We start from the raw sequence: 26979 nt of genomic DNA on the forward strand, positions 1-26979 counted from the left end.
CGGCGGTCTCTGTCAGTCAACAGACGAGGTCGGCTTGTATGCTTTTCTCCTGTTAAGTGTGCCTTCATGTTTCCACTTCGCTACCACATCAGAAACAGTGGATCTAGGGATGTTTAGTAATGTGGAAATCTCGTGTATAGTCGTATGACACAAGTGACACCCAATCACCTGACCACGTTCGAAGTCTGTGAGTTCCGCGGAATGCCCCATGCTGCTCTCTCACGGTGTCTAATGACTGCTGAGGTTGCTGATATGGAGTACCTGGCAGTAGATGGCAGCACAATGCACCCAACATGAAAAATGTATGTTTTTGGGAGTGTCTGGATATTTTTGATCACATAATGTATCAGTCAGAGGATGAGAGGAGGGTACTGCACAAGAGATTTGTTTACGGATAAGTTCTGAGATGTAGCTATGAAAGCAGAAAGGCTGGGAGATGTAACTCGTGGTGATGTTGTAGGATTCACTAATGGAGCAGATATGTTTGCTGCACATGCTTAACCTATGGGAAGGGGGCTTTTGATGTGGAAAAGGTGGCAGCTGTCAAAGTACAAGATTATTATAAATTATTGAAGCAATTTTATATAAATTCACTGTAGCTACATTAAATGATATATTGTCACAAAACTCCACACGCATGTAGAAAAACACAAAAACTTTTGTACTGTTGCAGCCACACTTCAGATTTCTGTCACAAGAGTGAAGCAGTGACCAGCTAGACAAGATGGCGACAGCTACTGAAAAAGCGGAAGTTGGGCTTGAAGTGTACATCAGTCTGGTGTAAGAGAGCAACAATGCTTCAGAATGAAGTTGAACAAAGATCCACCAACTGCCAACTCCATTCACCAATGGTAAGCACAGTTTAAAGCTCCAGGATGCCTCTGCACAGGATATCCAACACATCACCCTGCAGTGAGTGAAGAAATGGTTGAGCACAACTTGTTTGGAAGACATTAAGGAAATGACTCAAGCTGACACCTTACAATCTGTAATTTTTACAAGCTCTGAGTTTTGATAACAAAACCAGAGCCTTTGAATTTTCAGCACTGTTGCAACAGTTTATAGAAGAGGATGAGTTTTGTGAGAAACGTATCTTCACTGATGAAGCAAAATTTTTTGCGAATGGCACAGCAAACAAGCAGAGAATCTCCACACTATCGAGCAGCATATTCAAAGTTCACATAAAGCTGATGACGAAGCAACATTTTTTGTGAATGGCACAATGAACAAGCGGAGAGACCCCAAACTATCATCCAACACATTTGAGGTTCACAAAAAATTGTGTTGTGTGCAGTTTCATCAATTAAAGTTTATGGTCCCTTTCCCTTCTGTGACAATACTGTTGCAGAAGAGGTGTATTTGGACATGCTGGAAAATTGGCTCATGCCACAACTGGAGACCGACAGCATGGTGGTGCTCCACACCACTTCCACCACAATGTTCGAGAATTCTTAAATAGGAAATTGCGAAGCTGATGGATCAGTCATGGTGGTGTTGATGATCAGCAATTCATTTTATGGCCTCCGCGTTCTCCCGACCTGATTCCATGTTATTTTTTTGGGTAGGGTTGTGGCAAAGATTCAGTGTTTAAGCCTCCTCTATCAATGAACCTACCAGGACTGTGAGGTTGCATACGCATACTTTTGAACTGATTGATAGGGACATGCTGCAACGTATGGTTCAAATGGCTCTGAGCACTATGGGACTTAACATCTGAGGTCATCAGTCCCCTACAACTTAGAACTACTTAAACGTAACTAACCTAAGGACATTACACACATCCATATCCGAGGCAGGATTCGAACCTGCGACCATAGCAGTCGTGCGGTTCCGGACTGAAGCGCCTAGAACTGCTCAGCCACTGTGGCCGGCATATGCTACAACATATGTGGGGAGAACTTAATTATTGAGATGATATCAGCAGAATAACTAGTAGGGCACATATGGAGCACTTGTAATACGTCAAAAAACTTTTTTAGTTTTTCTATGTGTGCACAAAGTTCTGTGACAACATGTCAAATAATAGAGCTACAGCAAATCTGTGAATTAATTCAGTAATTTTTAATAATCTTCTTATGTATTGCTGCTTCATGGTTTGTTTTATTTGGAATGAGGTTTGGATGCTGGTTTTAGTGAGATTATTGCAGGAAGCAAAGGAGTTCTTCTTTGCTGTGAGTACAGTTCACAACAATGACACAAATAAATCTGTGCTGAGCCAAGAGACCCAGTTTCAACAAGTTGAGAAATGCTTCTTTCATCTACATATATGCTCTCCAGACCACTGTTAAATGCATGGCAGAAGGTACTCAGCACAATACCACATGTTATGTTTTCTGCTCACTACAATCCCCTACAGAGCATGTGAGGAAGGAGTGCTTAAATGCTTGCTTGTGTTGCAGTATCCTTACAGAAGTGATATGACAAGTGTCAGCATGAAAAGTTTGACATATGACAGGGGCATCCTGGATCCCTCGGCAGTCTTCTTTACTATGGCAGTTGTGACTCCCACAGCCCTGGCAATAACATTTTAGAAGAAGTGCTTATATTGTTACGATCTTTACTATGGCAGTTGTGACTCCCACAGCCTTGGCAATAACATTTTAGAAGTAGTGCTTATATTGTTACGATCACTAATTTCCAAATTTCACAGCTAACATTCAAAAGATCAAGTACCATGAAAATTAAAGTGTCACAAAAACTGCAAGAAATTCTAGTTATCTAGCTACAGTTACCTTTGCACTTGCTTGAGTGAGGGCTTGCCCACAAGATGGGTTTTTGGTTAAGCTAAGTAAAGGCAAACATTCACAGGCTGACCATACCTGTTGTCACAAAAAAATTCAGCAAAATTCATGAGTACACAAGTAGAACTGTCAAACCAAAGGAAATTGATTTAGGCAAGAATGAAGGGAAAGGCCTTTCGCCAGAAAAAGAAAAAGAGGTACTGACTTCCCAAACATAGGTGGAAACAACTACAAGAAAGAAGATTCCCCTCATTTACAAACTGTATATGTGTTCACAATCGCAGTTCTGAGTGAAATAATGTTGTAGAATGTTAGAATATATTCTGAGCTCAAACATAATGAGGTATCTCAAACAGAATGACCTTCTCAATGCCACACAGCATGGATTCCAAAAAGCACTGATCATGTGAAACCCAACTCGTACTTTTCTCACATGACGTACTGAAAGCTTTCGACCAAGGCTATCAGGCAGAAGTACTTCTTGATTTCTAAAAAAGCATTTGTTTCAGTACCACACTGAAGCTTATTGTCAAGAGTATGATCATATGGGGTACGAAGTGAAGGACTTTTTAGCAGGAAGGGCACAGCATGTTATCTTGGATGGAGAGTCATTGTAAGATGTAGAAGTACTTCAGGTGTATCCCAGTGAAGTGTATTAGTATCCTTGCTGTTCATGTCATATATTACTAACCTTGCAGACAATATTAATAGTAATGTCAGGCTTTTTGCAGATGATGCAGTTATCTACAATGAAGTACTATCTTAAAGAAGATGCATAAATATTCTGTCAGATCTAATAAGATTTCAAAGTGGTGCAGAGTTTGGCAACTTGCTTTAAATGTTCAGCAATGTGAAACTGTGCACTTCAAAAAATATAAAAACATATTATCCTATATCTATAATATTAATGAATGACTATTGGAAATGACTAACTCATACAGGTATCTGAGTGTAACGATTTGTAAGAATGTGAAATGAAATGACCACATAGGCTCAGTGTGGGTAAAGCAGATGGTACACTTAATTTTATTGGTAGAATACTAGGGAGGTGCAGTCAGTCTACAAAGGTGATTGCTTACAAATCACTTGTGCAACCTGTCCTAGAATATTGCTCAGGTGTGTGGGACCAGTACCAAATAGCACGTATACAGAGAAGGGCAGCTCGAATGGCAACAGGTTTGTTTAATCCATGGGAGAGTGTCACAGAGATACTGTAGGAACTGAACTGGAAGACTCTTGAAGAGAGATGTACACTATCCCCAGAAGAATTTGGAAGAGCAGATACAGAAATTCTATGGTGTTAATCATCTAACCTCCATTGATTTAAAATACAGTTAGTGGCAGATACCATTTTCGGAACAATCCAGAAAGTACACTGCATTTAATTTTGGAGGCAGAAGTTATCAATTTAAGTTACTTCCCTTTGGCCTTAATATGAGTGCAGGAGTATTTATAACCAGTTTGGATTCAGTGTTAGGACCAAACCTATGCGAAACAGTGACCTTGTAACTGGATGATCTGTTAGTGGCCACTTCTGTATGGGAGGAACATGCTGACATCTTAGAAAGAGTGTTGAGAAAATTTATAGATGCTGAGGTAACAGCCAACGTAGAAAAATCCAAGTTTGGGAGGGAACAAGTAAATTTCCTAGGGTTTATCATATCTCCCCTAGGAATAGTTCCTGATAGTTAGAAAAAAATGAGCAATTGAGGAAATCCCAAGACAAGAACTACGAAACAACGAAAGGCATTTGTCGGTCTTGTATCATTTTTTATAAGATTTATGCTAGACCTACTGTTATATAAAAATACAACATGGTTTTGTCAGATGAATGCCAGAAAGTTTACGAGTGTGTTGAATATGCACTGATAAATTCAAACATACTGTACCACCCTAATATGGAGAAGAACTTTTGTCTTGTGACAGACACATCTTCCTATAGTTTTGGAGGCATGTTTGTTTCAAGCAGAAGGAGCTGGCAACAGAGAAATTAGAGTTATAGCTTTCGCCAGCAGTTTTGACAAGCTGTAGATATTTGATTCTGTTACATAGTTAGAAGCTTCGAGTGTTGTGTGGCTGTGGTTATTATGTTTATGGCAAACAAATAAAAGTATTTTGCAATCATCAAGCTTTAAGCTTTTCATTAACATGCAAACTATTACATGCAAGACTAGCTGGGTGGACTCTAGCCCTGCTACACTGTCTAGACTGCCACAGGCATGCCAAAATTAGTGGAACTAATAGAGCGAGCATCAGAATTTAAGGTATTATTAATAAAGGACCAGTCACACAGACATGAATATTTACACCTATGCAAAAACATAGTTCAGTTACATGACTCAGACCCCTTCTGGGGGAAGTTCAAACAGTCTGTTAAACAAAACCAAAGTAATACCTTAAATCAACATTACAAGGTAGAAAACGATGTGCTATTTTATAGGAGGGACACGAATTTGGGAAATCCTGCATGTGTGCATTCCTAATGAGTACATGAATTCTAACGAGTACAAGGATTTGGGAATCTGGTGTGTGTGCATCCCTAATGACTGCACAGAAGATTTCATATGATATACACACATTGTGTGGGGTCACGTAGGAATTGGAAAGTCTGTCAAAAAGCAAAATCAATCAATAGATCATGCAAAACTGAGCTCCCTTCCCACTGTTCCAGCTTATCCACATTAATTAACATCTGTGGAGGTTTGTGTTGAATCATATATTTTTTCATTCTTTTCTTATATATAAGCTATATGTAAACTGAATGAGTTATAGATGCCACCAAAGGTACATTAATGAGTTTTTTGTGGCAAAGATAATGTTTTGATACATTGTTAAATATCCGCATGAAACAAAGTAAGAAATATCCTCTTCAATTTATTAATTCATGTATCTTCACCCTTTTGTTTTGGGAAGTGGTAGCGTATGGGCATATGCTTGGACCAGTCATACCAGCATTGTTAAAACTGTGTATTTTAACTATTCATTAAAAATCTTATAGAAAGTTAATAGAAAAGGAATGTTTATTTGCACAGTTAAGAGTTGAAATCCTATCTGTTCATCATTTCATTGCATCAAGAGGTTCAGTGCACGCAAGAATAATTCACACGGTATATGGAGGAGCATTCCTGCACTGACATTGCCACACTCAAGACTAAACACAATGGAATTAGTGTGAAGGTGATGACTCAGACTTCATGAGCACCATGTCCCCTACCCATAGTGAGGGGTGGAGACAAATATTTATTGACTGTCTGTGATATTTTCACCGAGTACCTGAAACTTTACACCACGAAAACCACCACAGAGAACCCAATAATTAAGAGAATCTTGAAAGATTATATCCCAAAAGTGGGTAAACATCATGCCATTTTATCTGAAAATGCCAGATACCTTACTGGTTTCAAATGAAAATCTTTCCTTGATGAACAAGACATTAAGCACATTCTAGTTGCCAGATTCCACATAGAAGCAAGCCACATGGAATGAATATTCTGTGAGTACAGTCGCCTTGTATGCACTTATGCACCTACACAAAATGCCAGGTAGTCTGAATTGGTGTCTGCATTTGAAAGAATATACAGTAACTTACCACACCCAGCAATGAGTTACAGACCCAATGATCTTATGTTTAATGTAACTGAATCAAATGAAGTGGCTAACACCATTGCCAAAACTACCAAGCCAAACAAATCAAGAGATGAAAACCTGAGAGAAGCTCTAGTCAGTTTGACTAGTTGTGCTCAACAGAGTAAAGCAGTGTATGATAAGACTGTCAAAAAGACTATTAACTACCATGCAGGCGACTGAAGTGTTACTTAGAAACCACCCTAAGTTATCCTTGACAAATAAGAGAAATAAGAAGTGGCAAATACTGTATGCAGGACCTTACAAAATCGTACATATGCCACACAACTGTAGCTATGTGCTAAACGTGGAGATGGGCAAGATAAAGGGCTTGTATCTATATAAGGATCTAAATGTTTATGCAATGAGTTTTGTACAGTAGAGGTAGAAAATTTCATCTCTTTTATTTGTTAGTTCGTATGTACTCAGTGAATCTGAATCATTTGACTGTAGTTGTAAGTTCTCATTGATTGTTGCATTATTCACAAACTGTTTTGTGCCAATTGTCTAGTGGATTGGTACAGATAAGTCTGCAATGGACAACTGGGTATAAGCTCTACTCATTTTTAGAGAGTTAATCACATATTATCTTGGAGAACAGAACTTATTATTGAGGATTAAGAAGTCAATGGGTAAAAGGAACCATATGTATGCACTGAAATTTCTTTGTTTATTATTTTCATTTCAAATGTAATTCTAGGTCTTTGAAACAGTGGATATAGATGCTGTGTCAGATTTCAATTACGCGTAGTTGTAAATATTTACGTTTCAGTCATGCTAATGAAAACAGAAAGAGACATTAATGAGATCAGTGGAGGAAATGATCATGTGTATAATGCAGTGGAAATAGTAAACGCCATGAATCATCTATGATGTTGTGATAGTAAACCATGTAGGATCATCCATTTGAATTGTGTCAAGCCATTTGAGCAAATATATCTGGGCCTCTCTTCTAAATTTAACTTCACAATAGGATCTACAATTTGCTACTTGAGTACAAAATAAGAACATGCTTGCCAGTCCAATAAGGATAAATGTAACTACAAAAATATGACTTGGTTCGAAAATAAAGTAGAAATATTGTAAAATCAGGCTGGAGTCTTGTTACGTCTTAATGATCAACTGATCACAAAATATTCACATGGTGTGCTATAAGTAATAACAAGAAAATACAAATAAATAGGTACCTAGATGTTCATACACAAGATGTACTAAAAATGTGAACTGTGGTACATAAAAGAACATAATGTTGTTAAGTCATTGCAGCCAAACCTTCTAAGCTGACATGAACATTACAACAAAGTATGTTGGCAAAAGCAGTTATAAAGTGAACATTTATAGTATTGGTGACTGAATTAACTGTGGTTAGTGACAAGAGAATGTAATATTGAACATTAGCCATACTATGTACAAACTGTGTCAGACATCAGTATGCACAGAAAAATGCGAGACGTTAAGATGGTGATATAATTATCACTGGGGGCAAAGGGGGGGGGGGGGGGGGGGGGGGGGGGAGGGATGTTGGGAGAACACAAGAGGCCCTCTCCTGGAACTGCAGAGTATGCAGTAGGAACATTTTGATTGGGAAACAGGCACAGTTGGAGGAAGCAAGGAAGGAATTGATATGGGTCAAGGAAGATAGGGGGGAGGAGGGTGGTTGGGAACTGGTAGCTGGTAGGAGGATAGGAAGAAAGAGAATGTGAACTGACAGTTTTATCATCAACATCAAAACAGGTAACTACCACTGCCACAGTTAAGAGGAGAAGAGCCTCAGGTAGAACGAGGAGCAGGAAATGTGCAGCAGACTTCGAGGCCAAGAAGCCTAGGAATGTACAAAGTGTTAGGAAGAAGAAAGTGCTGCTGCTAGGTAGTAGCCATGGGCGAGGTGTAGGCCCTCAGTTTCAGGAAAGTTTAGGGGCAGCGTACCAGGCCACCAGTATCTTCAAGCCAAATGCAGGGCTAAGTCATGTGATAGAGGACTTAGTGTCTTTATATATGGACTTTACAAAAGAGGAGCATGCAGTGATAGTGGGTGGGGCGGAAAATAATTTGGACAGGGATGGGACATATGGCATAGGTGGTGACCTGCAGAAGATGGCATCCCTGACTCATGGCACCAACATACACTTTGTTGAGCTGTTCCAGCATCATGATTGACCATGCTTTGAGGGAGCTGTGAGGTGAATCAATGTGGGGTTAGGGATGGCTCTGAGGGCAGCCAACTTTGGTCATGTTTCTCTGGTGTCCGTCAGGACTACCAACAGATGGTGTTTCACTTGGCATGGCCTACACCTAAACAGGACTGGGAAGGGAAGATTGGAACAGCTGACTCATGAAAGTATAGGGGGTGGATCTCGGGCCACACAAGGTCAAATACCTGTTGACATGGGTAGGAAAAGTACGTCTTTTTTACACATTTTTAGCAAGAAAAAATAAACATAAAACTAAAAACAGCATTTTCTACCAAGGAGTGAAACTACAATAAATTGCCGAAAGAGATTAAAGAAATTGCAAAAATACACTTATTTAAAAAGGCAGCTAGAAAGTACCTGTTATACAATACATTTTCTACACTGAAGGATTATTTAGATAAAACAGAGTAGGGGTTTGGTAAAAAATATGTTATACAAATAAATAATAATAATGATTATAAAACATCCAACATTCCACATAACACCTTCACACTATGAGTTTTTCCCTTCTTTTTTCCTTTTTTAGAATGGTGACTACAGGGAAATGGGCCAGTAATTTTCTATGTCTTCTGCATTACCTTTCCTAAACAAAGGTGCAACTTATGCCTGTTTTAACTGCTCTGGAAATGTCCCTGATGTGACAGATTCATTTATTATATTTCTTAAGGGGCCCTGTGTAATCTCTATGCATTGTTTCAGAACACACTTTGGTACTTCATCAGAGTGTACTGACTTTTTAGTTTTTAGTTGTTGAACAGTTTTATTGACTTCATTCTCTGTGGCTGGAAGTAACATCACTGTATTTAGTGCAACGTTATTTACAGGTATTATATATGATTTGTGGAAACTTCTCTGCAATACTTGAAAAATGCTCATTTACATAGTTTGCTAAGTGTTGTAGATCATTTATGCACGATGCATTTATGCGAGATGGAACAGTGAAGATAGCAGAGGATCAAATAGGCAAAAAGACTCAGACAAGTAGAAATATATAATGCTATGACAGTTTTGAAACCAAATGTCAATGTGCTAAACAGTTCCAAGGACAGGTGTGCACTCTGATTAAAGAGAACTTTGTAGAAAGGAAAAGCAATTTTAGGAACATTAAGAGCTAGGATGGAAAGCCAGTAGCATGCATGGAAGCAAGGGCTGGAAGGAGGAAGCAATACACAGAAAAGCTACAGCATACAAAAGAGATTAACCTGAATATGATATTAAAAAATTTGGGTGGGAATTAGATCAGGATGAGATGAGACATACGATACTGTTATAATTACAATTCCACAGAAGACAATTGCTGGCAGGTGTGAATATTACCAGACTATCAATTTAGTAAGCCATGGCTGTGATACAGAAGGGTGGAAACTGGCAGAAGCTAGCCCTGGGGAAAAAACAAGGCAATATTGAACCTGCAACTTATCTTACAAGAAAGACTGAAAAATGGCAAACCCATATTTATTTGCAAACCTGTATTTATTTCATCTGTAGATTTAAAGAAAGCTTTTGACAATGTTGACTGGGATACTATCTTCGGAATTCTGAAGGTAGCAGGTTGCAAAAGATACCTACAATTTGTACAGAATACTGAATGCAGTTCTAAGAGTCACAGGACACGAAGACAAACAGTGGTTGAGAAGAGATTGAGACACAATTGTAACCTACACCCAATGTTATTCAATCAGTACAATGAGTACCAGTAAAAAAATCAAGAAGAAAACTGGAAAGAGAGGTGAAGTTTGGTGAGAAAAAAATACAATATTTCAGGTTTCATATTACATAATACTTGCGTCAGAGACAGCAAAGAAGTAGGAAGAGCAGTTGCAAGGGATGTATATTGCCTTGAAAAAATGTTATAAAGTGAATATCAACAACAATATAAAAAGAATAGATTTCTATTCATCACGTAGGGAAGCTGCTGAGTCACAGACACGCATAATGAAAAGAACTGCTCAACATTAAACTTTTGGATGAAACAGTCCTTCTAAAATAGAAAACACACACATATTCACACAAGTACAACTACCACACCCATGACCACTGTTGGGAACCACCATGTGTGTGGAAGTTGTGCTTATACAATTGTGTAGTTTTTTTTCTGTTTCACATGAAGGCCTTTTTTCTCCAAAGCTAAAATATTTAGCAGTCTTCTTCATTTTGCCTGTCTACAATTCAATGCCTCCTGTGTGTGGACAGTGGCAATCTATCCTCTTCATATTGCTGTTATTCCATCAAGGACTTTCCATTGTTTGAATATCAACAAAAGTGATACATGGTAAACTACATCTATACCTATACTCTGCAAACCACCATGAGGTGCGCAGCAGAGGGTACGACCCACTGTTATCAGGGTTTCTTCCCATTCCATTCACATATGGAGCACAGAAAGAATGATTGCCTGAATGCTTTTGTGCATGCACTAATTATTCTAATCTTATCCTCATGATCCCTATGTTAGTGGTACATAGGGGATTATAGTATACACCTAGAATCATCATTTAATGATGATTCTTGAAACTTTGTTAATAGACTTTCTCGGGATAGTTTATGTTTATCTTCGAGAGTCTTCCAATTCAGCTCCTTCAGTATCACTGTGACATTCTGCCATGGATCATACAAACCTGTGACCATTCTTGCTGCCCTTCTCTGTATGTGTTCAATATCCCCTATTAGCCCTATTTGGTAAGGGTCCGACACACCTAAGCAATAACTCTGATGTGATCAAAAGCCTTAGCATATGACCAGTATTTCTTAGGGTTTTGTGAAAATATATAATTTGACAAGATTCTGCTGAGGTAATAATATGAACTATAATTAAATAAGACAGTGCTGAGGGACATAGATTAGGAAATAGGACACTAAAAAGTAGTAACTGAGGTTTGCTGTTTGGGGAGCAAAATAACTTATGACTGTCAAAGTAGAGAGGATATAAAATGCAAACTGATAATAGCCAGAAAAACATTTTTAAAGATAAGAGAAATTTGTTAACACTGAATATAAATTTAAATGTTAGAGGGTCTTCTCTAAAGATGTTTGTCTGAAGAGTAGCTATGTGCTGAAGTGAAATGTGAACAATAAACAGTTCAGACTATAAGACCATTCTGATATGTGGTGCTACAGAAGCATTTTGAAGACTAGATAGTAGATCAGACAACTAATGAGGAGGTAGTGAACTAAACTGAGAAAAAAAGAAATTTAGAACACAATATGACTAAAAGCAGGGATCTGTTGATAGTCAAAGCCTGAAGCATCGAGTACTTGTTAATTTAACAATGGAAAGAGGTGAAGAGTTGGGGTAAAAACAGTAGAGGAAGATCAACGCTAGACTTCAGAAAGCAAATTCAAATGTATCTGGCCTGCAGTAGTTACGGAAAGATGAAGAAGCTTGCACAGGATAGAGAAGAGTGAAGAACTGCAGCAAACCAGTATTTAATCTAAAGACAATAAGAAGAAGCCTTGTGACATTCCATTGTTACAAAACCACAAGGGACCAGCTGCACTGAACGGTTTCACCAGATTCCCTTAAGCTGTTACTTTTCACATTTTCTGAAGGGTCTCCACAGCTATTGTAACAGTCCTGTAGTATGTGGTATATAAGTCCTCACTGTGGTTTGCCACTAAAAGTAAACCTCACTCCATTGTACTGCCCATTTTCCACAACTTGTATGACAGATTGGACTTCCACCAAGAGAATGGAAATGGAATACAAAAAGCTTCCAAATTCTTCAATGAGGTACATAAGATACTTTGGGATGAAAAATTTTCACAAGCTTCTAAGATCAGCCTGCACAAGGCATACCTCTTATCTATCAAGTAGAAGAAGCAACAGTTACTGTGCTGAATAGTTCCGTCATTCTCATCCACAGAAAATGAATGAGATAAAATTAGGAATGAAGATAGCTGACAGCAAATAAGATTAGAAAGAAGAATGCTGGAGATCCTTGAACAGATGTGATTGCAGTAGTATAGTTATGTGCAGGTAATAGCTCTCCACAGGGTTACATGTTACTGTGGCCAAAAATGGGAGAAGCTGACCCTCACAGATCTCATCATTTGTTTTGCCAACTCGCATAAGATACATGGTGCAACATCTGTGGCAGGGTGAGGAAAGTTGGAGGAGGCTTATTTACAACTGTATGATCATTCTGATAGCTGGCAAGTCAAATAAAGCTAAGCAAAGTACCAACTTAGCTGGCATGATATATGGAACTGTTCTACAGGTACACTCAAAAGAGAAAGGAATATCTATAATGTAGAAAAGACAAGAAAGGAGAGACAAGAGGCTTTCCAGCTTTCCAATAGCTTAAGTGTAAAAACCATTCAGGAGCACCAGGCCCCATAATTTCTTTGTTCCTTTTTATCATTCTGTATTTAACATGCAACAAGATTTTATGTCTAACATCACTTCATACTCTTGCTGTGCACTATACACATAATGACACACTGTACCTCAACAAAGTCATAGTAGCAGTCACCCATCTCTTCCATTTCTATGTCAATGAAGACAAGCTGTAGAATGCTTCCCCTGCTTGTTGATATCTTCCAGGTACATAACGAAACATCATGGTAGTTTTGTGGATAATTAGGAGAAGTAAATGATCCTGAAGGGCTTGTCATAATTCCACCACATCCTGAAAGAAGATAATACATTTTACGGAATGGAACTTTTCACATCATATCCCATTATGAGTTACTGAGGGTTACAGCTCTTAGCAAATATCCAAATCAGTCTGTGACGGTCCAATAAAGGTTCTCCCTATATTCTGGGCCTGAAGAATTTTTTTTTCTGAACACAGTTATGAACTATTATCCTCACATATTTATTTTTACTCTTGGCTCTTAAGTCTGGACTCAGGAGAAACTTTTGGCTGAAGTGTGGCTGTTATGATCTATGAGAAAACAATATTTCAGTACAGGAGAAAATACAGTGACAGCTAAAATATATCATTTGTTTTGTTATGTTTCAATTACCTGGTGAAAATGAGTAATGCAGTACTTCCTGTACCGTTACTAGTGATGCTTCATTTGTACAAACAGTGTCACCTTTAACCAGGTGACAGTAAAGAAATATCCATTTCAGAAAATTATTGAATCAAAAAACATACAGAAATACCAGAAATGCTGGTCAGGGCTTTTCTTCAGGAGAAACACCTTGAAGTGCTTCCAAACTCACCAAGCAAGTTCTCTTTCCTCCTTGAGGAAGGTACCTTTCGTTAAAAAGGCTAGCAGTGCTCCGTTTGATTTAAAGTGTTTCTGTTAGAAATAATGAGAAACATACTCATGACAGTCAGTACTGTCCAGTATTTCTTTCTCTTTGTGAACATTTAAAACATTTGTTCTTGTTGTATATAATCTGTAACTCAGCATGATGGACAATAATTTGTAACTTGGCATGAAGCACAAAGCACGTCTTGTTGTTATCACTAATGGAGACTGGCTAGCAGAGGCTGTTAGAGCTTACTACCTGAGCTGTTTTTCCCATAATTGTCCTGTTAATTTATAAAGCTATTACCACGCAGGATGAAACTATTCTCTCAATTTACAGCCATAGCACTTAAAATAAAGAAATTAAATGAATGGTGAAAGATCTCTGTGTGGACAACAGTATGGTCTTTACTCTGCGATATTAATAATGAAATAAATGTGGTTCATGCTGGTAAAATCGCTGACATACTCTTCATTAAAAATACTTACAAGAAAAACAGTTAAAATGCATTTACACACATGTACAAACAGATGCGTGCACAGATGTGTAGTGCAAGGCAAGATAATAAACAAAAATATTATTCTATCAGTGAATGATCTACCACACAGTGAGTGCATTAAAACCTTGTTTCTTAAAGGTACATGGAAGATTTCTGACAATGTACATAGTTTTAGTAAACCCAACCATACTTTTCTGATCATCAGCTAAGACAATCTGAAAGACTCACTTAATCATTTCTTTGTCAGTTCACAGGAAAACTCCACCAGCCTGAGGCCCAGCATGTGAAACAAGATGGTATTCCTAAAGCCATATTGCTCAGCATATACAATCAACTCCTCACTTACGGCAATTACCGTAAGAGTGTTTAACTTTTAATACTCAGTTCTTCAAATATCATCACAAAACTGTACATAGAACAGTTCTTTATACTATTTATTCTGCTGTTTTTATATCACTGAATACAAATATGCAATAAAGAATTTATTTACTCACAATAGATAATGAATAAAAGACTTGAAATAAATTAAAGGCACATTTTACCAATGCAGGTCTTCTTTAAAAAAGAACAAAAAATAGTTATGACCAACACATCTTTCACAAAATACGAATCCACTCCTTCTTTTGATTCAGAAGATAGTTTCTAACAACAGGTCTGTATAAACAGTGTTTTTCTGTCTAATTTGATACTCTGGCTCTTAATTTGTTCATTCACTTTTTGGTGAAAGCAGTTCAGAAGAATGAACAAAAGTTCTAAAAATAGCAACCACAAGATACTCTTCAATTTCAGAATAAGGAACATTCATGTCACTGTATGACAATAGCCAGAATCTCCTCATTTTCACATCTAATACAGGATGATTTTAAAGAACTTTACAGCTTTACTTACATACAGAATTATTATTGAGAAGGCTTATACATGTAGTAGAGATGTCACCTTGCAAAATACCTCAAGTTTTGTCTCATACATTCACTTTCACTTTAACTGATAAGAAATGTTGATTCGTCACAAAAAACCATATGAGTAAGCAATGTGTCATCTTCCTCAATCTGACATAACATTTCTGCACAAAATGCGTTCTGTTTCTCTTTTTCTGTGAGGGCACATAACAATGTCAATCTGTGTGGCTTCACATTAAATCTTTTTCTTAGCACTCTCCAGACAGTTGATTGAAGAACTCCAAGCTATGCCAACACACTGATTTCCTGGCACTGTGAACAGAATTCTTTCTCACCTACTCTTTCTCACCCACTTAACAACAGCCTTGGAGACTTGCAGGCAACCTGGAGATTCGCTATGATGGGTGTTACAATCAGTTTAAATGAAATTCTGATGCCCAGAGTAGAACTGCTAGGTTCCTTACGGTACTCAGTGTGAGATTTATGTTGAACCTTTGTTGCCGACTTTGTTTCTTCCATCTAAGACATGTAACGAGCACATTCAGGCCCTGTGAAATTTGCCATTTTAGTTTTCAAGATTCTGTCTTTCCTAGTGGCAGTATTTGATATTACAACAATAAGTGAATGGAACTTGAAGTATTTTACTACAAGATGGGGCCTTACCCTCAAGTCTATGTAACCTCAATAAAATTTTTGTATGTAACTGAAGCTTCTTTTAGAATCAACATATATATAGGTAGGGGTTTCAGGTACCCCTCATTAGGTCCTGAAATGAGAACTGTGCTCCCCACTATGCACGCTACCACTCGCGCAGTGATATTTCATGGCCCACCCAACCTATGTGATATCCTTGTCTGTCCCTATTCCAGCTCTGCTCTCACCCTCTTGCCTCTTGGCTCATATTCCTGCAATAGACCATGCAGGACCTGTTTCAAACATTCTCCTGCCACCATCTACTGCAGTCCAGTCACTGGTATCTCCTACCCCAATAAAGGCAGGGTTAACTATGAAAGCAGTCTTATGACCTACCAACGTAGCTGCAATCACTGTGCAGTCTACATGGGCAAGTCAACCAACATCCTGTTGGTCCAAAAGAATGGCAACTGCCGAACTACAGCCAAGACACAACTGGATCACCTAGCTGCTGAACGTGAGACCCAAAGTAATATGCTTCACTTTAATCACTGCTTCACAATCTGTGTCATCTGGATTCTTCCTACAGACACCAGCTTTTCTGAATTACACAGATCAGAAGTCTCCCTACAACATATACTTCCTTCCTGGCCTCAACCTTCATTAGTATCTATATTCCACCTGCCTATACCCCTCCCAGCTCCCATTCTAGTACAACCATGCCTTCTATCCCGCTAATGTACCCAAATATTTCTTTCCTCTTCTCTACTTCTTTTCTTTCACATATCCTTTTCTACTCCCACTTTGACCCCTGGCCCCATCTGGCCTCACAGTACAGCAACCCAATGCTGCACCAGAGGCCCTATCTTGTAACCACCACTTCCACTGGTTCCCACAGGCAGCATCTGCCTCCATCCCTACCCTGCTATTCCACCGCTTCCCTGCCCCACAACTGACCCTTACCCTCACTACACAGTGTAAGTAGATTGCTGCTCACATCAGATGCAACTGCAGTCAGATCTTAGTCCTGGAGACCGTGGCCATGTATGCATATTTCTTGTGTCAACCTGTGAGTTTTATTTTCTGAAGAAGGACTTTGTTCAAAAGTTGAAATATTTCTAGCATTCTTTTTCAATGAGCTGGTCTGTGACACAGCACCTCCTGTATGTGGCATTTAGAAGTCTACGCTTTCCATATTATTGCTATATCTAACTTTGTCACTTCTGTTTCATTCTTTAATCTCCAATTTTATTTCACAATAATTACCATCAAAACCAAGTTATGAAGCAAGAGCTTAACCCACAGCAACATTAACACAGATAAAGCCTTCAAGTAATGTTTGGTACAAATGAGTTAACATGTTTTGCACAGCAAAAGGGATAGTTTACAGTGTTGTATTGCCGAACAATTAATGACATCACCTTGAAATATGTTAGCAGTTTCTGATGAAAGATATTGGTGGAAAATGGATTGTTATTGTAGATGAGTCCCAGAATGACATCATTCATCATATTATTTTAAAACTCAACAATAATGGAGAGAACCCACAGGCCAAAGACTGTGCATCTCTTAAACAAAAATTTGAAAGACTTTTAGAAGGAAGTGTCCAAAAGAATTTCAAATTAACATTACTATTGCTTCTAATGTTTTAATTTTTTAATAAAATCAACAGATTTTAGAGTGAGAGTTAAAATCAGTAAATTTACATTAATCAATATATATCTCATTTCTTCTCTTGCCACAGACTCATAAATCCTTTTCCCTTGTCTTTTCTACACCCTCCTCACAATTTAGCAAGATCCATCAATCTTTCTCATTTGTATTGGCATGTTTGTTGATTTTACTTATGGAGAGCAGAGGACCTTTTCTTTATCTTTTGTACCACTGTTGAACTTAGCACATGTTTAAACTTTCATGTAGTTCAAACTGAAATTTCTTTATAAACTGATGAATGAATTATGATAATATATTTGGGTACATCCCAAAACTAACACGGAGAAAGTAGAAATGGCATTAGCTGCAATCAACTAGTAACAAATTAAAAAAATTAAAAAAAAATGGCTTATAAATCTCAGAAAAAAATAGCAGTAAATATAGAAAGCTTGAACAATTTAAGACTGCTGCATGACTATAGCAGTAAGATCATAAGGTTTGGAGGTGGTTCCCCCTCCACGCCCCCCCCCCCCCCCTCCATATGATGCAACTTGTGAGATGGCTGTGTAAGACTCATTGTCCACTTAACTCCATTTGTCCAGTGGCAAACTCTAAGGCTTCACTTTAATCACTGCTTCACAATCTATGTCATCTGGATTCTTCCTGCAGACACCAGCTTTTCTGAATTACACAGGTCACATATATTGCAATGAAAACAATCAGTTTTTGAAAATATAATGTAATTGGACAAATAAAAAAAGGAGACAACATACACATAGGTTAAAGTAAACTCTTGATATACATTTTCTCCTGCCACTGCTTGATGAGTAGATTTTTTTATCTATCTTGTTAGATTAGATCACATATCATTACTTGCTCTTATCACCACAATATTACCAGAGATATCATATTCAAATTAACTCATTCATGACTTACAACCACTCACCTGTTGCTGTGCCATCCCATGTGATACGGAAACCTTTCCTCTGAATACTATAGTCTGTTACAAAGCGTATAAACATGAGATGGCTGTGTGATGGGATTGTCCTTGGTATAGCTGTACCACAAAATTTGCCCACTAATGGTGAAAGGGCATTGCCTCCATTTCTGCAAGTACATGAGCAGAAAATGGTCAATATTAAAACTTCAATAACACAGCAAGAACCATATTATGTATTCAGCAAAACAGCACAACATGAAATGGACAGTACTCCAGATTAAACAATACACTTCTAAGGAAGCAATAGGGCATGTACAAATATTATATACTGCCACTATTAGCAACAAGTGTACAAATGGCAACAACTGCTAAAGCTGTTTAGTTATTTCTTTAGTCATGAAAAATAATCCGTCATTGCTAATCTCGAGGTCCTGAAGCAAATGCAGTACGGCTGAAATATTACAATTATCTGGCTCTGTTTATCCATTTCAGTAACCACTAGATTGCTTTTCCATTAAGTATCACTGATAAGAATAAAGAAGGAAAATCAAAAGAAAGTTGTTTCAGTAATCTGAGTGCACGTAGAAAAGTAATTAAGTGAATGTAGCAGTGTGATCTAAACGGTGTTGTTACTTGTTGAAAGTTAAAGTGTGCAGTTTCAAAGCTAAAATTCTATTAAAGATTGGAATGGTAAATAAGTAGTAATTAATAGGACAAGTTCTAACACCAAAGAAGGTAACGAAGAGTTCACAATGATGAAGAAACACAATTTCACAAATTTACCCTGTGCAACTGTTAGTACATGAAAGATAACAATCCTGATGAATACTTTAGTATGAACAAATGTGAATAGGCTCCTCACCAGCTAGCAATAGTCTGCAATCGTCAACAATAAAAGTATTACAGGTGACACAATAACTGACAGTTAATTGACTTTAGACTCTGCTGGCACATGATTAGCATGTGAAGTATGTATTGTTGATCCCAGGTTTTGAGATTCAGAGACTCAATGATTTGAGACAAAACTGTTAATAGCAAAGCTATGGCAAGGTTTAGCACTGTTCATGTGTCTCACCAAAGACTTAAAATGGGCTTTCAGTATGGTTATACTCTAAAGCAATTCGAAGTCCTACACCACAGTCTCTTTTTGTCAGTATCCAGCAGTTCTGTTTGGAGACACAGGCTGAAATTTATATGTGCACCTTCCTTTGCCTTTTCAATGGCTTGATAAACAATGAATGCCATGTGCACTGAAATATTTAATGGCCTTCTAAATATTTTATGTATTTTTCCCCACAAAGACAGTTTGTAGTTTCTGATTTCATACAACTCACCCACTTCTCAGCAAAAATCTTAATAATGGATCACCACCAACATCCCCAAACTTAACTAAGTAGTGTTGTCTGGCATCAAACAGATGGCAGAGCAACTCCAGTTTTCTCAAAAAGTGTTTGACATGCTGCCCCACTGCAGATTGTTAAAGAAAGTACAAGCACATGGAATAGGTTCCCACATATACAAGTGGCTCACAGACTTCTTAAGCAATAGAACCCAGTATATTGTCCTTGATTGTAAATGTTCATCAGAGACAGGAGACTCATCAGGAGTGCGCCAGGAAACTGTGATGGGACTGCTATTATTTTATATACACATACTTTTCTTTTGCTAATGATGCTGTGGTGTATGGGAAGGTCTCAAAGTTGAGTGACTGCTGGAAGATATAAAATGACTTAGACAAAATTTCTAGATTATACACTCCTGGAAATGGAAAAAAGAACACATTGACACCGGTGTGTCAGACCCACCATACTTGCTCCGGACACTGCGAGAGGGCTGTACAAGCAATGATCACACGCACGGCACAACGGACACACCAGAAACCGCGGTGTTGGCCGTCGAATGGCGCTAGCTGCGCAGCATTTGTGCACCGCCGCCGTCAGTGTCAGCCAGTTTGCCGTGGCATACGGAGCTCCATCGCAGTCTTTAACACTGGTAGCATGCCGCGACAGCGTGGACGTGAACCGTATGTGCAGTTGACGGACTTTGAGCGGGGGCGTATAGTGGGCATGCGGGAGGCCGGGTGGACGTACCGCCGAATTGCTCAACACGTGGGGCGTGAGGTCTCCACAGTACATCGATGTTGTCGCCAGTGGTCGGCGGAAGGTGCACGTGCCCGTCGACCTGGGACCGGACCGCAGCGACGCACGGATGCACGCCAAGACCGTAGGATCCTACGCAGTGCCGTAGGGGACCGCACCGCCACTTCCCAGCAAATTAGGGACACTGTTGCTCCTGGGGTATCGGCGAGGACCATTCGCAACCGTCTCCATGAAGCTGGGCTACGGTCCCGCACACCGTTAGGCCGTCTTCCGCTCATGCCCCAACATCGTGCAGCCCGCCTCCAGTGGTGTCGCGACAGGCGTGAATGGAGGGACGAATGGAGACGTGTCGTCTTCAGCGATGAGAGTCGCTTCTGCCTTGGTGCCAATGATGGTCGTATGCGTGTTTGGCGCCGTGCAGGTGAGCGCCACAATCAGGACTGCATACGACCGAAGCACACAGGGCCAACACCCGGCATGATGGTGTGGGGAGCGATCTCCTACACTGGCCGTACACCATTGGTGATCGTCGCGGGGACACTGAATAGTGCACGGTACATCCAAACCGTCATCGAACCCATCGTTCTACCATTCCTAGACCGGCAAGGGAACTTGCTGTTCCAACAGGACAATGCACGTCCGCATGTATCCCGTGCCACCCAACGTGCTCTAGAAGGTGTAAGTCAACTACCCTGGCCAGCAAGATCTCCGGATCTGTCCCCCATTGAGCATGTTTGGGACTGGATGAAGCGTCGTCTCACGCGGTCTGCACGTCCAGCACGAACGCTGGTCCAACTGAGGCGCCAGGTGGAAATGGCATGGCAAGCCGTTCCACAGGACTACATCCAGCATCTCTACGATCGTCTCCATGGGAGAATAGCAGCCTGCATTGCTGCGAAAGGTGGATATACACTGTACTAGTGCCGACATTGTGCATGCTCTGTTGCCTGTGTCTATGTGCCTGTGGTTCTGTCAGTGTGATCATGTGATGTACCTGACCCCAGGAATGTGTCAATAAAGTTTCCCCTTCCTGGGACAATGAATTCACGGTGTTCTTATTTCAATTTCCAGGAGTGTATGATGAATGACATCTAGCTCTGAATGTACAAAAATGTAGGTTAATGTGGATTTGTACGAGAAATACACCCATAACGTTCAGATACACCATTAGCAGTGTCCTACTTGACACACTCACATAGTTTAAGTATCTGGACATAACACTGTAAAGCAACATGAAATGGAATGAGCATGTGAGGATTGGAAGGTGAATAGTCAACTTTGGTTTATTGGGAGGATTTTGGGGAAGTGCAGTTCATTTGTAAAGGAGGCTGCATACAGTATGCTAGTGTGACCTTTCCTTGAGCACTGCTCAAGTGTCTAGGATCCGCACCAGGTCAGATTAAAGGAGGACATGAAAGCAATCCAGATGCGAGTTGCTATATTTGTTACCAGTACCTTTGAACAACACACAAGTATCACAGAGATGCTTCGGGAACTCAAATGTGACTCTCTGGAAGCAAGATGATATTCTTTTCAAGTAACACTACTGAGAAATTTTAGAGAAGTGGAATTTGAAGCTGGCTGCTGAATTATTCTACTACTGGCAACATACATTTCACATAGGGAACATGAAGATAAGATACAAGAATACAAGAGATTAGCATTCATTTGGAGGCATACAGAAGTCGCTTTTCCCTCATCCTATCTACGAGTGGAAAGGAAATGACTAGTAGTGGTACAGAGCATCTACTGACACACACTGTGTAGTGGATTGCGGAGTAGATGTAGATGAAGGAATGACTCAATTTACATTAGTGTACTAAATAATGCATATGTGAATATGTAAGGAAGGAATATCAGAGCAAATGAAGGGCTTGCTGCAAAAACCAGATAAGTCCATTTCTGGTCAAAAATGAGATGTTATCGGCATGAGATATAACATCAGAATGTGCATCTTTTGGTGCAAGAACCAGACTTTTGCGAACTGATCTGAATGAGATATGCACGGTTGCGTTTGGTGGAAGAAACAGATTAGTCCTGGACTTCCCTGGTTCTTGCACCAGTAGGTGGCAGCACTAGCGTGGCGGACTGTTGTGTTGTTTACATGGCTGCATGTGAAGTTGAAGTTGAAGTTGTTCAGATTGTGCATTTATCTGTAGTGTATATTGTGTTTAAGACATGTCTCCCAATGATTCATGCAGTGATAGTGAATATGAACATGTAACAAAGAAAAGAAAAGGTGATTCTAGTAAATGGGAAAGAAACAGAGACAAACTGAAAAGCCTACGTGGTGAGTTGTATGTCACACGTAGTGGCATGCAACTGCAAAAGAAAATGTTTAGATGTACTTGATACGAAGGAAAAACAGGAAATGCTGACAAAGTTTAACTCACTTTCAACAAAAGAAGCACAGGATGGATTTTTGTGTGCATTGACTACACCAAAGCAAGTTGACCGGCAAAGGCCTAGAAAAGGTGAAGATTCACAAGTTCGTAACTTGACATACACTTACACGGTATGTATTTATGTAATAACATGAAGTGAAGTAATATTAGCCCAAAATAATATGTATTTTTAAAATGAGGAAACCGAATTTATTCCCAAAAGTTTTTGAAATAACATTTTATGTCTTTCCAGGTTCAGCTTAAAACCCAACAACATGTAATATGCAAAAAAGCTTTTTGCAGCCTTTATGGGATGAAGAAGGCATGGGTTGAACGTCTGCCTTCATTTGCATCCAAAAATATTGGTCCATCTACAGATCGTAGAGGAAAACATGAAAACAGGCCTAACGGAGCGGGTGATAACGACTTATAAAATGTTATAAATCACATAAAACAGTTTCCAGCATGAACACTGCACTACAGTAGAGCAGATAATACCAAGAAAGTATTTTTATCTCCAGAATCGAATGTAAAGAGAATGTATGAGTTATGTTTAGAACAGCATGAGGCAGGTGTTTTTAAGGTCTTAAAACCAGGTGAAAAAGTGCAAAACTGTAGGGTAACATATGACTATTATTATAGATGTTTTTAAGCTAATTTCAGTATTTCATTTGGCACCAAAAAAGTGACACTTGTGAGAAGTGTGATTCCTTAACGAAATTTACAGAAGATTGTACTGATGATTTGGAACACAGAAGAGAGCTTGAAATTGAGAAGGAAGTACATTAGCGAAAGAGTGAAGTATTCTATGAACGACTTATGGAAGAAACTAAATGGGCTAGGGAAAATAAAGCTGTTGCATGTTTAGCATCTGATTACCAGCAAAATTTGCCACTTCCAGTGCTTCCTTCAACAGACGTATTTTGTCTGAGACATATGTGGATGTAAAACTTTAATATACACTGTTGCAGCAGTGGAAAGGCTCACATGTTCATGTACACAGACTGTGATGGCAAAAAGGGTCCTGTTGAAGTTATTTCCTGCTTAGATTGGTACCTTAAACATGTCATTCCCCCTGATAAAACTGAAATTGTATTATTTTCAGATAACTGTGCTGCCAAAAACAAAAACAAGGCACTTCAACAGTATCTCTTCAGTCTTGCACATACTAACAAATTTCAGAACATTTCACATTATTTTCCAGAGCTTGGGACATTCATTTTTGCCTTGTGATAGCGACTTTGGGAACATTGAAAAGAGGAAAAGGCTTGTAACTAGACTGCACCTTCCTGAAGAGTGGCATTCACTTGTTAGAAAAACATCTAAATTTTTTACTGTTGTTCCTGTGAAACAAAACATGTTCAAAAGTTACAAAGACTACTTTAAGCAGTTCTTTAAAACAAATATGTAAACAAAACACAATGAGCTTTTCAAAATTCCACAGTATAAAATATTGCAGTACAGTTATGCTCGCAAATACATATTTAAAGCCAGCCAGAATCAACACATGACTGTTATGTCAGAGTTTGCACTACTAAAGAAGGCAATAAAAGGTGACATTACCTGTATGGTGGTCCTTTACCTCTTAAAAGGCACAAATATGATGATGTCATGAAATTGATTAGAAAGTACATTCAGATTGCAGATATGGGTTTCTATGAAAAACTTTTACCCTCTGCAGGAAATTATGATGGTGAACACAGACGAAATGAAATAGAGTAAGAATATTTTAAAATGACCATGAAGTGACCATGAAGTACTTTATATGTAAATCAAGGAGGTCAACAAAATGTTCTGAGACTGTAGATTTTATATTTAGTTAATGATAATATCCTTAAAAAATTTACATCGGGACAGAAAAGTTTATGTTATAAGCCACGCAAAACTATGTATAATTTTTCTGACAAAAGATACTGTAAAATGTCTGGTAATTAATAAAAAGTAAATTATGATTCATTATTTGTTGTTATTTTGTTTTCATGTTATTTATGTCTGATTTTGCATGCAGTATTTGAGATTTTAGAGTCTTTGGTGCAAAAACCAGGTAAGTCCAAATATTTATAATTGCATTTTTGATTTATTTATGTGTATACTCTTAATTTCAAAATTTTATATATTGCACATAAAATACAGGGCTATAAGTCAGTAACATTTTCTTATATAATTTCTCAAAAATACACACCTTCTGTAGATGTCAAACTTTGTTTTTCAGTTTTCTCAGAATGTGTATTTTGTGACTTGCCTGGTTTTTGCAGCAAACCCTTCACAAAGTAAGACTCATTTTAAAAATCAGCAAAAGGTATTCCATGGAAATGATTCAACGGTATACGCCACTGTGCTTGGATTCGGATGTGGATGTTGGAGACAAATACAAAGAATTACCGAAGATGATAAATGAGAACAAATCATGCTATAAAGATGATAATGGAAAATTTTAATATGAAATTGATAGAAAACTGAATGACAAACATTCAGTGGGACATAGTTGTGATCAAGATAGTGAGCAATTAAGAATTTAAGATGAGTTGGGGAAGGAAGTTTCATATTACCAAAATTATTCTTGGCAGTTGTAGAGAGACATTTCAGATCCCTAATCTGGGAAAACAAAGAAGGAATAATTGTTAATGGAACATACACTCAAGCACCAAAGAAACTGATATAGTGATGAGTATTCAAATACAGAGATATGCAAACAGGAGAACATGGTGCTACGGTCGGCAATGTCTTTATAAGACAGCAGGTGTCGGGCACAGTTGTTAGATCAGCTACTGCTGCTACAATGGCAGGTTAACAAGATTTAAGTGAGTTTGAATGTGATATAGTCAGCACACGAGGCATGAGGGATGGGACACAGTATCTCCCAGTTAGTGATGAAGTGGTGATTTTCCTGTATGACCATTTCACAAGTGTATCTTGAATACCAGGAAATTGGTAAAACATCAAATCTTCGATATTGCTGTGGCCAGAGAAAGATCCTGCAAGAAAAGGACAAACGACAACTGAAGAGAATCATTCAATGCAACAGAAGTGCAATCCTTCCACAAATTGCTGCAGATTTCAATGTTGAGTCATCTACAAGTGTCAGTGTGCAAACCATTCAACGAAACATCATCCATATGGGCTTTCAGAGCCTGAGGCCCACTAGTGTACCTTTCATGACTGCACGATGCAAAGCTTTATGCCTTGCCTGGGCCCATCAACACTGACATTGGACTGTTGATGACTGGAAACATGTTGCCTGGTTGGACGAGTCTCGTTTCAAATTGCATCAAATGGACGCATGTGTACGGGTATGGAGACAACCTCACGAACCCATAGACCTGCTTGTCAGCAGGGGACAGTTCAAGCTGGTGGAGGCTCTGTAATTGTGTGGGGCACGTGCATTTGGAGTGATATGGGACCCCTGATATGTCTAGATACAACTCTGACAGGTGACATCTATGTAAGCATCCTGCCTGATCACCTGCATCCATTCATGTCCACTGTGTATTCTGAGTGACTTAGCCAATTCCAGCAGGACAATGGGACGCTTCACATGTCCATAATTGCTACAGAGTGGCTCCAGGAACACTCTTCTGAGTTTAAACACTTCCACTGCCCACCAAACTCCCCATATGTGAACCTTATTGAGCTATGAGTGCTATGAGTGTTTTCTATTACATGTGATTCTGGATAAGAGAAGACTTAATAACAGTATTAAGTATTTTTATTGAAGTGAAGTGGTGCCAAGTTGGCAGAATTTCCTTCATTGAGAAAGGCACTGGTGTCCTTGGAGTCGGCTGCCTGCATCTACAATTGAATTGTAGGAGAGGAAGTCAGTGGTCCTATTTCGTAAGATTAACAGAAGCAAAATGGCTAAGGAGGGATGGCTAGCGGACAAACGTAAGGATGTAGAGGCTTATCTCACTAGGGGTAAGATAGATACTGCCTACAGGAAAATTAAAGAGACCTTTGGAGATAAGAGAACGACTTGTATGAATATCAAGAGCTCAGATGGAAACCCAGTTCTAAGCAAAGAAGGGAAAGCAGAAAGGTGGAAGGAGTATATAGAGGGTCTATACAAGGGCGATGTACTTGAGGACAATATTATGGAAATGGAAGAGGATGTAGAT

General features: G+C 38.9%; 1 protein-coding gene across 1 annotated transcript in view; it reads right to left on the bottom strand.

The window, feature by feature from the left end:
- LOC126419763 (cubilin-like) overlaps positions 1 to 26979 on the bottom strand; it is a 753686-nt gene that overhangs the window by 489581 nt on the left and 237126 nt on the right. The window contains exons 25-26 of the mRNA XM_050086938.1: positions 18391 to 18551; positions 13004 to 13185 (exon numbers count right to left, since the gene is read on the bottom strand). Coding sequence (XP_049942895.1) covers positions 13004 to 13185; positions 18391 to 18551 — 343 coding nt within the window. The remainder of the gene's footprint in view (positions 1 to 13003; positions 13186 to 18390; positions 18552 to 26979) is intronic.

Source organism: Schistocerca serialis, chromosome 9 (genome assembly GCF_023864345.2).
Source record: "Schistocerca serialis cubense isolate TAMUIC-IGC-003099 chromosome 9, iqSchSeri2.2, whole genome shotgun sequence".
In the NCBI taxonomy this organism is placed as follows: Eukaryota; Metazoa; Arthropoda; class Insecta; order Orthoptera; family Acrididae; genus Schistocerca; species Schistocerca serialis.